The 12057-nt window shown below is 42.6% G+C and overlaps 1 protein-coding gene across 2 annotated transcripts in view; it reads left to right on the top strand.

The window, feature by feature from the left end:
* The window catches only part of FGF14 (fibroblast growth factor 14), a 563197-nt gene extending 559694 nt beyond the window's left edge, over window positions 1-3503 (top strand). For both annotated transcript variants that reach the window (XM_056555663.1, XM_056555664.1), the window contains exon 5: window positions 126-3503. In XM_056555663.1, the coding sequence (XP_056411638.1) occupies window positions 126-262 (137 nt within the window). In that variant the 3' untranslated portion in view covers window positions 263-3503. The remainder of the gene's footprint in view (window positions 1-125) is intronic.
* The last annotated feature ends 8554 nt before the right edge of the window (window positions 3504-12057 follow it).

Raw genomic sequence — 12057 nt, forward strand, 5'->3', positions numbered from 1 at the left:
AGTTTAAAGCTTACATTCCACTTTTTATGAACTATGAAACAGTGGTTATTTTTCATAAACATTCAATGTATTCTCTTTCTATCTATCTATCTATCTATCTTAATCGTGTTTTCTTTTTTTTACAGTTGCCATGTACAGAGAACCTTCCTTGCATGATGTTGGAGAGACAGTGCCGAAGGCCCGTGTGACACCAAGTAAAAGCACAAGTGCATCTGCAATAATGAATGGGGGCAAACCAGTCACTAAGAGTAAGACATCATAGCCAGACCCCCCAAGGTTGTTGAGACTTACTGAGCCCTTGGCACACATGAGCATTTATCCACGCCAGACTGTCCACACTCCAGTGTTTGTAGACAAAAAGTGAACTACGCACTGGCTCTTTGCTGTTTCGGAACCAACGTGTTGAAGATGGATAAAACTCAGTGTGTATCTCCTCCCTCCACAAGAAGACACCTGGGGAACCAACTAAACTCAGACCATGGAATGCCCTACCAGATATGGAATGCCTTTTTAATATCTTATCTGTGACTGTGACACTTCATGTGAATGACATACTTCACAAGTACACTTGATACCTTGCCTGCTGCCAACTTCCCTTACCCCCTTTTGAGTCCAATTACGGTGAAATCCATATGTTTAAGTTCTATTTTGTAGCACACAAATATTAAGTAATTTCTAGTTAGACGCTGTAAAACTGCGCTATAATGGATTTCTCTAACCTTTTTTACAAGGCTGCTTGCAACAATGTCTGTGACCTTTTGCAGGGATTGCGTTCCTCTAGAACTTGAATGTTTCAGGTGGCTTAGTTCTGAAAGTAATCAGGGAATCAGGAAGCCTTTAAAAAGCTATTCTAAACCATGTCTATAAAGAGTAGGACATCTATTGTGGTCAAGTGTGGCAACAGGTTTCACGCTCTGCAGGTTGGCGATAAATACTAGAGGGAAATATGTCAAACACACCCAGTGGGAAGTAGGTTGCGACTAGTGTTTGACACTCCCTATACTTTCCTTTTTGTGTGTGTTTTATACATATCACAGGCTTGCTGGTAATGGTAACATTTGCCTTAGCCAGTAAGCGAGACCCACTTGTTTTTTAAGATGGTGGGTCCATAGAACTCTGTAGGCCTTGTAGGCCTGAATTAAGGCTCATTTTTCATCTACGATTCCTCATTATAAATTAGATATATATATATATCAATATGATTAGCAAATGTTCCGCTACCTACAGTAATTCTCTTTTGAAAAATGTTCTCCTTCCTGTTTTTAATAAGTTTAAATTAAATTGCACCTGTAGCCCACTCACAGAGGAAGCAGATATTTTATGGGCTAAGCCAATACTCAAGAACTGAGCCTATGGATTCACTAGGTGCCTCAGCTGCAAGTTGCTAGTGACTTTATAGGCCAAATGCTGGTTCAGCTCACCAAATGACTGTCTCATGTTTAAGGTCATTCCCATCTCTTGCAGTTCCTGCAGTTTTATTTAGCTTAGCATGGGCACGTTGTTTGTTGTGTCCCTTTTTTGCAACAGCAATGCAAGTTCTGTACTAACTTAGAATAATTTGATAATCCTGTTTGATAAGACTGGACCAGTAAATGAAGCATTTTAGGTAAGCATGCAAAGTCCAGTGATGTTAATTTCCATACCAAATCTTACATATTCCTAATACCTTCAGGAACCAGAATTTACATGATAAAGGTGCCTTGCTTAGGTTGTGGCATATTTTACACAAAACCACTTCATGTGGATCTAGAACTTTTAAGCAAACCAGAAGTCATAAGGTGCCTACTGTATGTCTGTCATGTGAAGTGTTTTTTTCACAATGGCAATTGGTTCCTCACGTAGAATAAGTACTACACCTTCTAGGTTGTCCATCTTATCTGAGTTATCAGCAAGGTCATTCTGTAGCATAGGTAGGACATGCTTCCATGAGAATCGCATACAGGACCAAAATGACCTTCACATCTGGACACCTTAAGTGGAGCAAATTTATTAATCTGTTTTTCCTTTCCTAATTGGCATAAACGGGTAATCTTTCCTTTTTTTCCCCCCTCCCCCCAAACCCCTTTGCACTGTGTCTGTGAAAAACACTGTATTATAAATTCTTGCCTTTCTTTACCTTTACTCATGATGTTCTCCACCTGTTTATGAAACCAACATATTTGGCTTATGAAAGATTTATTATGTCAGTTGTCTCATTCTGAAATATTTACAATGATTTAAATGAGAGCTGCTCCGACTGTTCAGAAGAAATTTGCTGTGCTGCTAGTCACAATACACCAAGCCTAAACACCACTCTTGCATCATTTCATGTGGAGAGAATGCTTGACCCCGTCATGATAGTGAAGCACATTAGCAGAGATCCTCTTCTATGTTCCGACTTGCTGACATGACTAAAAATTGCACAACATATTTCAATATAACCTGTGTGGGGCTGGTGTCCCGATGTCAGACACACATTCCTAGTTCATTGTCATTCGAGAAAACTCTATATGATGGGCCATGTGCCCAGAAAACCAGTTGACTGGTTGAAATCAAGGCTGAATTTATTTTTGTAAATGACTAATATGTTATGTGTGTAATACTTCTGTTATCTTCTTTGATTATTCTGTTTATACGGGTTGTGTAAGAGATTTTCTTTTCTTTGTTTTCTTCTGAATGACTGGCTTCTCTAAGCTTTATTTTCCGTAGTGTGTTGACACATTCGTCGTCTGTGTTCATTTTTTTTTTTACTTTTCCTTAATTTTTTGTCTCATCCGTTGCATGGGAAGAGGGTGATGATGATCTGCATGTAGTAAGCTATGTGTATTAAGAAACATTGGTATGTATTACAAAATGTACATACATACAGTATATGCAAATCGTTTGTCCGCATTGTACAGTTTATGTGTTTATTATTCATTTGTTGTATACACACGTGCAACATATTTAATAAAACGATTTATACAAAGATGGAATAAACAATTCACCAGTTTTCATACCTTACAGCATTCGAAAAGGGCTTGCACCAAACAGAATTGAAAGTTATTCAAAGGCAAGTCATAGAGTATATACTATAAATACTGTTTCCCAAATCATACCAAAGAGTGTATTAAAATGATGTTTATCCCTTATGTTATGTGTCTTCGGGAAGATGTCATTGAGTGAGAAGTCATTAACTACAATTGGAAATACAAAGCAACTTCATAATGTATTGTGTATCAAATACTAAAAGAATTCTATTATTCATTTTGTAATTACATATGATACCTTATACTCTTCCCGCCATGCATGTCATTGCACAGTTCCAGAATGCGAATACTTTTTGTCATGTATGATTCGTACTGTATTGTTTTAAACCCCACTCATTGTAACAGAAGCCTCTATTCCCTTGCAAAGAAGTTAGAATGGGATTATTGGGTAGAGCTATAGGATTGATATCTGTTTGTACAATCTTGTAACAATGGAATGTTATCATTATACATCAATAATTATTTTCTTATTAAACTTTTTTTTCTGATACAATTCTTCAAATTTTAAATATTTTAATTAGTTGTTATTTTCAACAATGTTGTCTGAGTTAAGGAACAAAGATGTTTATGAGTATTCATATTTTTCTTTAAAGAAACAGCCCCACTCTTGTCCATTGAATTTGTTTGGTAATGTAGGTCATCCAAATTCACTTGAATGGGGCTGAACCTCAATATCCGACAGCAGAAAGAGCAGGAGTGGTACTGTTTATCAGAAAAAAAGAAGATGGTTTTTATCCTAATTTCAAACAACCACTGTAATGATAGTTTTGCTTATTTCTCTTATACATTAAACATTCTATAGCTGTTTCTGGCAGTCAACACTATAGGGAGGTTCTAGTGTTCATGTGTTCCTTCTGGAAAGAAAGCTGTTTACATCATACAGTAATATAGGGTTGTCCCTAAGCAATGTTGACCCTAAGGGTTTTCCCACAGCTGTAGAAACCCCAAAGTAATCATCTTAAACTGGTTTAGAAATTAGTGCCCCCCCCCCTCCCCCATTGACCACCCTCATCTACCAAGGATGTCAGCTACCTAGTAAATCTACCAAGAATGTCAGCTCCCTAGTTAAATAGGGGCCAAAATGCCCCGGATTACGGATTTTGCATTAAAACACAGGAGCTTAAAGTTCTGCCTCTGGCTACAACCTATTGGTTTCAGAATGAACTGTGTGTCACTGCTTGTTAAACAATCTTCAACTGTAAACTCTGAGGAAACAATTCACAAAACGCTGGGGTACAAAGCAGCAAAACCTAATGAAAATAAGAATTTATATTTGTATAAAGTGGCCAACTCCTTTCACTGCAAATGTATGTAAAGTTACCTCCAGTGGATGGAGCGGCACAGGAGCTGTACATGTACAATAAGCAGCAAATGCTAACTGTAATGTATAGCCAACACCCCACTGCAATGGCCAGAATCAGAGATATCTCTGATCCTGGTCATTTAAACTCTTAGATGCCACTGCCAATATCAACACCTGCATCTAAGTGATTAGACAGAGGATGGAGGCTCCTGTTATAAAACGTTCATTTCCCCATGGCCCATTTGTGTCATGTCAATGTGCTTCTATTGGACTTGGGATCCTAAAAAGTCATCCAGGCCTGCTATAGCTACAGTATATGATTATATGCAAAAGGCAATGCCTAATAGATTGCCTGTCCGTTTATCACTCACATACAATAATGCTTTGTGTATTAAAGTTTTATATAAACAATCAACACATTGAATATTAGACCCTTGATTTAATTACATTTATGTAAAAAAGATATATATGATTATATAAAAAATATATAAAATAATATGTACGCCGTGAGATGTTTCTGTTAAAAATATAATTTGTTCTGCTAAGAAAAGACAACTTATGACTTCATCAAAGGAAAAAAATAAAATAAGTTATGGCTTTTAAATGCAGTTACATAAAAAAAATTCAACTACAATTTTTTCTTTGAAGTGTGCAAATATTGTACAAATGTAGCAAAAAATATAGACATACATATGTGATATCACTTTAATTATACAACCCACAAATAGAGGTAAACATTTATTTATTTATTAAATAAATAGAATAGAAAATGTATACAATTATTTTTCTATAATTTGTTTGTTGAAATATTTATTAAAACGGTATGCCACATTTTAAATAGCATAAAAAAGTGAACTATAGTTTTTCAATTTGCCACCAGAGCAGTCACAAATTAGCTGATGTTCTCTGTAGCTCACTTGTCAGAGAAAGGCTGTTAAAGGGGTTATCCAGGAAAAAACTGTTTTTTATATATCAACTGGCTCCAGAAAGTTAAACAGATTTGTAAATTACTTCTATTAAAACATATTAATCCTTTCAATACTTAAGAGCTGCTGAAGTTGAGTTGTTCTTTTCTGTCTAAGTGCTCTCTGATGACACTTGTCTCAGGAATTGTCCAGAGTAGAAGCAAATCCCCATAGCAAACCTGTTCTACTCTGTGCAGTCCCCGGGACAAGCAGAGATGTCAGCAGAGAGCACTGTTGCCAGACAGAAATGAACAACTCAACTTCAGCAGCTGATAATTATTGAAAGGATTAAGATTTTTTAATAGAAGTAATTTACAAATCCATTTAACTTTCTGGAGCCAGTTGATTTAAAAATAACATTTTTTTTCCTGGAATACCCTTTTAAGAAGCCCGTCACAACATAGATTCTCTGATGCATTTTCCTGATAGCAAAAACTCTATGTTTTTTGTTTTATAAAGACCTATGAAGGAAGTGTTTTTTTGTTACTATAAATATAAAGCAAGAATTTAAAAATATAATTTTGATTGGTGTCCATAGCCTTTAAATGCAGTAGCATAGAATATGTATTCAATGGCTATAAAAAATAAACACAATAGAATACAATCAATTATAAAGTTACTCCATACCCACTATGGTGAAGTCTTGTTACCTTCCTCTTGTAGCCATATTGTGACTGGGTCCAGTAATTAAGATTACATTATTATCTGCTTACTTGCCTATCTCCTCTCTTATTGGCTCTGACTGTAGCTTTCCTCCTTTACAGCCTATGCATAAAGTTACCATAATGTTCTCACTGACATGAACACTGACTTCTACCAGTGTATGCATCTTGTGTCCACAAAGGCTGTACTCAAGGCTAAACAACTAAAAAATGTATTTCTTTATAGAAAATTGTAAACTTGTATCTTACCACCACTAGGAGATGCAGAGTAACTGAATGAATGATTCATTTCACATTCAGACCAAGATAGGCAGCTGTCATACTTATAACAAGAACATAACTAAGAATACTGAGTGTAGAGACAGGAGTATTTGTAGATGACTGGTAAAATAAAGTACATTATCTAAGACTTTTAAGGGTAAGCGATTCAATTGAGGCCTGCCTCCAAGGCATCAATACGCCACAATACAAAATAAACATATATTTTAAAATTATGATAATACCATTTTAGGCCTAAAAAACTTCTTTGCAGAGTCCTTTTAAATGGACACTGTCAGATATGAAACCTTTTTATAAGTTGTACATCATGGTAAAACATAAACCTTTCTAATATACTTCATAAGAAAATGTTATTTCCTTTTTCATAGAAATCATGGCTTATAAAATCATGGCTTTGTCCAAGCTGAAGCACAGGCATGTTCAAAGTCCAGTAAGTGAGGGTGGGCTAGCACCTCTCTGTGCTCTCTCCTGTCTGATAGCACTCCTCTGTGCTCTCTCCTGTCTGATAGGACTCCTCTGTGCTCTCTCCTGTCTGATAGGACTCCTCTGTGCTCTCTCCTGTCTGATAGGACTCCTCTGTGCTCTCTCCTGTCTGATAGGACTCCTCTGTGCTCTCTCCTGTCTGATAGGACTCCTCTGTGCTCTCTCCTGTCTGATAGGACTCCTCTGTGATCTCTCCTGTCTGATAGTACTCCTCTGTGCTCTCTCCTGTCTGATAGTACTCCTCTGTGCTCTCTCCCGTCTGATAGGACTCCTCTGTGCTCTCTCCTGTCTGATAGGACTCTTCTGTGCTCTGTCCTGTCTGATAGCGCTACACCGTGCTCTCTCCTGTCTGATAGCACTCCTCTGTGCTCTCTCCGGTCTGATAGTACTCCTCTGTGCTCTCTCCTGTCTGATGAACACCAAACCCCAGTCACCAACAGGTGACAGGGTATAAAACCGCAAACCAAAATATCCCTCTCTTTAGATAGTATTGGTGTGATATTTAAAACTTTACTTTTATTAGATATGCTTAAAAGGTCCACAAAAAAGGTGTATATTTAAAACAGTCAGCACTGTCCCTATTATCAGCAAATTCAGTTCTCCTGTATGGAGTAACAATGGATATATGAACGTCTGCAGAATGTTTTAGAAGGGATCAAGGCTGAAGTTAAAAACACAAGACAATGTCTCCCCTACATGTTTCGTGGTACCAACCACGTCTTCAGGGGCTTATGACTCATAAGCCCCTGAAGACGTGGTTGGTACCACGAAACATGTAGGGGAGACATAGTTTTGTGTCAATAACTTCAGCCTTGATCCCTTCTAAAACATTCTGCAGACGTTCATATATCCTGTCACGATGCCGGCTGGCAGGTAGTGGACCCTCTGTGCCAGAGAGGAATTGGCGTGGACCGTGCTAGTGGACCGGTTCTAAGCCACTACTGGTTTTCACCAGAGCCCGCCGCAAAGCGGGATGGTCTTGCTGCGGCGGTAGTGACCAGGTCGTATCCACTAGCAACGGCTCACCTCTCTGGCTGCTGAAGATAGGCGCGGTACAAGGGAGTAGGCAGAAGCAAGGTCGGACGTAGCAGAAGGTCGGGGCAGGCAGCAAGGATCGTAGTCAGGGGCAACGGCAGAAGGTCTGGAAACACTGGCAAGGGACACACAAGGAACGCTTTCACTGGCACTAAGGCAACAAGATCCGGCAAGGGAGTGCAAGGGAAGTGAGGTAATATAGGGAGTGCACAGGTGATAACCCTAATTGGAACCACTGCGCCAATCAGCGGCGCAGTGGCCCTTTAAATCGCAGAGACCCGGCGCGCGCGCGCCCTAGGGAGCGGGGCCGCGCGCGCCGGGACAGAACAGACGGGGAGCGAGTCAGGTAGGGGAGCCGGGGTGCGCATCGCGAGCGGGCGCTACCCGCATCGCGAATCGCATCCCGGCTAGCAGCAGGATCGCAGCGCCCCGGGTCAGAGGACGTGACCGGAGCGCTGCAGCGGAGGAGGTGAAGCGAGCGCTCCGGGGAGGAGCGGGAACCCGGAGCGCTCGGCGTAACAGTACCCCCCCCCTTGGGTCTCCCCCTCTTCTTGGAGCCTGAGAACCTGAGGAGCAGACTTTTGTCAAGGATGTTGTCCTCAGGTTCCCAGGATCTCTCTTCAGGACCACAACCCTCCCAGTCTACTAAAAAAAAATTTTTCCCTCTGACCTTTTTGGCAGCCAAAATCTCCTTGACCGAGAAGACGTCCGAGGAGCCGGAAACAGGAGTGGGAGGAACAGATTTGGGAGAAAAACGGTTGAGGATGAGTGGTTTGAGAAGAGAGACGTGAAAGGCATTAGGGATACGAAGAGAAGGAGGAAGAAGAAGTTTATAAGAGACAGGATTAATTTGACACAAAATTTTGAAAGGACCAAGATAGCGTGGTCCCAACTTGTAGCTAGGGACACGGAAGCGGACATATTTAGCGGAGAGCCATACCTTGTCTCCAGGGGAAAAAACGGGGGGAGCTCTTCTTTTCTTATCCGCGAACCTCTTCATGCGTGAAGAAGCCTGTAAGAGAGAATTTTGGGTCTCTCTCCATATAATGGAAAGGTCACGAGAAATTTCATCCACAGCGGGCAGACCAGAGGGCAAGGGGGTAGGGAGGGGGGGAAGAGGGTGACGGCCGTACACCACGAAAAATGGGGATTTGGAGGAAGATTCAGAGACCCTGAAGTTATACGAGAATTCGGCCCATGGAAGGAGATCTGCCCAGTCATCCTGGCGGGAGGAAACAAAATGTCGCAAATAATCACCCAGGATCTGGTTAATTCTTTCTACTTGTCCATTGGACTGGGGATGATATGCAGAGGAAAAATTTAATTTAATCTTGAGTTGTTTACAGAGAGCTCTCCAGAATTTAGACACGAATTGGACCCCTCTATCCGAGACAATCTGCGTAGGCAACCCGTGAAGACGAAAAATGTGTACAAAAAATTGTTTAGCCAACTGAGGCGCAGAAGGAAGACCAGGAAGAGGAATGAAATGTGCCATTTTGGAGAATCGATCAACGACCACCCAAATAACAGTGTTGCCACGGGAAGGGGGTAAATCAGTAATAAAATCCATACCAATCAGCGACCAAGGCTGTTCGGGGACAGGCAGAGGATGAAGAAAACCAGCGGGCTTCTGGCGAGGAGTCTTATCCCGGGCACAGATAGTGCAGGCTCGCACAAAGTCCCCAACATCCGTCTCCAGAGTCGGCCACCAATAGAAGCGGGAGATGAGTTGCACAGATTTCTTGATGCCCGCATGACCTGCGAGATGGGAGGAGTGACCCCATTTGAGGATTCCGAGGCGTTGGCGTGGAGAAACAAAGGTCTTTCCTGGAGGAGTCTGCCTGATGGAGGCAGGAGAAGTGGAGATCAGGCAGTCAGGTGGAATGATGTGTTGCGGAGGGAGATCAACTTCTGAGGCATCCGAGGAACGAGAGAGAGCATCGGCTCTAATGTTCTTATCGGCAGGACGAAAGTGAATCTCAAAATTAAATCGGGCAAAGAACAGAGACCACCGGGCCTGGCGAGGATTCAGCCGTTGGGCCGACTGGAGGTAGGAGAGGTTCTTGTGGTCGGTGTAGATAATAACAGGAAATCTTGATCCCTCCAGCAGATGCCTCCATTCCTCAAGTGCTAATTTAATGGCTAGAAGCTCTCGATCCCCGATGGAGTAGTTCCTCTCCGCTGGAGAGAAGGTCCTAGAGAAAAAACCACAAGTGACAGCATGCCCGGAAGGATTTTTTTGTAGAAGAACAGCTCCAGCTCCTACTGAGGAGGCATCAACCTCCAATAGGAAGGGTTTGGAAGGGTCAGGTCTGGAGAGCACGGGAGCCGAAGAAAAGGCAGACTTGAGTTGTTTAAAGGAGTCTTCTGCTTGAGGAGGCCAGGACTTGGGATCAGCATTTTTTTTGGTTAAGGCCACGATAGGAGCCACAATGGTAGAAAAATGTGGAATAAATTGCCTGTAATAATTGGCGAACCCCAAAAAGCGTTGGATAGCACGGAGTCCGGAGGGGCGTGGCCAATTTAAGACGGCAGAGAGTTTGTCTGGATCCATCTGTAGTCCCTGGCCAGAGACCAAATATCCTAGAAAAGGAAGAGATTGGCATTCAAACAGACATTTCTCAATTTTGGCATAGAGTTGGTTGTCACGAAGTCTCTGAAGAACCATACGGACATGCTGGCGGTGTTCTTCTAGATTGGCAGAAAAAATTAGGATATCGTCCAGATATACCACAACACAGGAGTATAATAGATCACGAAAAATTTCATTGACAAAGTCTTGGAAGACGGCAGGGGCATTGCACAGTCCAAAGGGCATGACCAGATACTCAAAGTGTCCATCTCTGGTGTTAAATGCCGTTTTCCACTCGTCCCCCTCTCTGATGCGGATGAGGTTATAGGCGCCTCTTAAGTCCAATTTAGTGAAGATGTGGGCACCTTGGAGGCGATCAAAGAGTTCAGAGATGAGGGGTAAGGGGTAGCGGTTCTTAACCGTGATTTTATTAAGACCGCGGTAGTCAATGCAAGGACGTAGGGAGCCATCTTTTTTGGAGACAAAGAAAAATCCGGCTCCGGCAGGAGAGGAGGATTTACGGATAAAGCCCTTTTTTAGATTCTCCTGGACGTATTCGGACATGGCAAGAGTCTCTGGGGCAGAGAGAGGATAAATTCTGCCCCGGGGTGGAGTAGTACCCGGGAGGAGGTCGATAGGGCAATCATAAGGCCTGTGAGGAGGTAGAGTCTCAGCTTGTTTTTTGCAGAAAACATCCGCGAAGTCCATATAGGCCTTAGGGAGACCGGTTACTGGAGGAACCACAGAGTTACGGCAAGGGTTACTGGGAACCGGTTTTAGACAGTTCTTGGAACAAGAGGACCCCCAACTCTTGATCTCCCCAGTGGACCAATCCAGGGTTGGGGAATGAAGTTGAAGCCAGGGAAGTCCAAGGAGAATCTCCGAGGTGCAATTGGGGAGGACCAAAAGTTCAATCCTCTCATGATGAGATCCGATGCTCATAAGAAGGGGCTCCGTGCGGAAACGTATGGTACAGTCCAATCTTTCATTATTTACACAATTGATGTAGAGGGGTCTGGCGAGACTGGTCACTGGGATGCTGAACCTGTTGACGAGAGAGGCCAAAATAAAATTTCCTGCAGAACCAGAGTCCAAGAAGGCCACTGTAGAGAAGGAGAAGGCAGAAGCAGACATCCGCACAGGTACAGTAAGACGTGGAGAAGCAGAGTAGACATCAAGGACTGTCTCATCTTTGTGCGGAGTCAGCGTACGTCTTTCCAGGCGGGGAGGACGGATAGGACAATCCCTCAGGAAGTGTTCGGTACTAGCACAGTACAGGCAGAGGTTCTCCATACGGCGTCGTGTCCTCTCTTGAGGTGTCAGGCGAGACCGGTCGACCTGCATAGCCTCCACGGCGGGAGGCACAGGAACAGATTGCAGGGGATCAGAGGAGAGAGGAGCCGAGGAGACGAAACGCCTCGTGCGAACAGAGTCCATATCTTGGCGGAGTTCCTGACGCCTTTCAGAAAAACGCATGTCAATGCGAGTGGCTAGGTGAATAAGTTCATGTAGATTAGCAGGAATTTCTCGTGCGGCCAGAACATCTTTAATGTTGCTGGATAGGCCTTTTTTGAAGGTCGCGCAGAGGGCCTCATTATTCCAGGACAATTCTGAAGCAAGTGTACGGAATTGTACGGCATACTCGCCAACGGAAGAATTACCCTGGACCAGGTTCAAGAGGGCAGTCTCAGCAGAAGAGGCTCGGGCAGGTTCCTCAAAGACACTTCGGATTTCCGAGAAGAAGGAGTGT

The sequence above is a fragment of the Hyla sarda genome, chromosome 2 (assembly GCF_029499605.1).
Source record: "Hyla sarda isolate aHylSar1 chromosome 2, aHylSar1.hap1, whole genome shotgun sequence".
Taxonomy (NCBI): Eukaryota; Metazoa; Chordata; class Amphibia; order Anura; family Hylidae; genus Hyla; species Hyla sarda.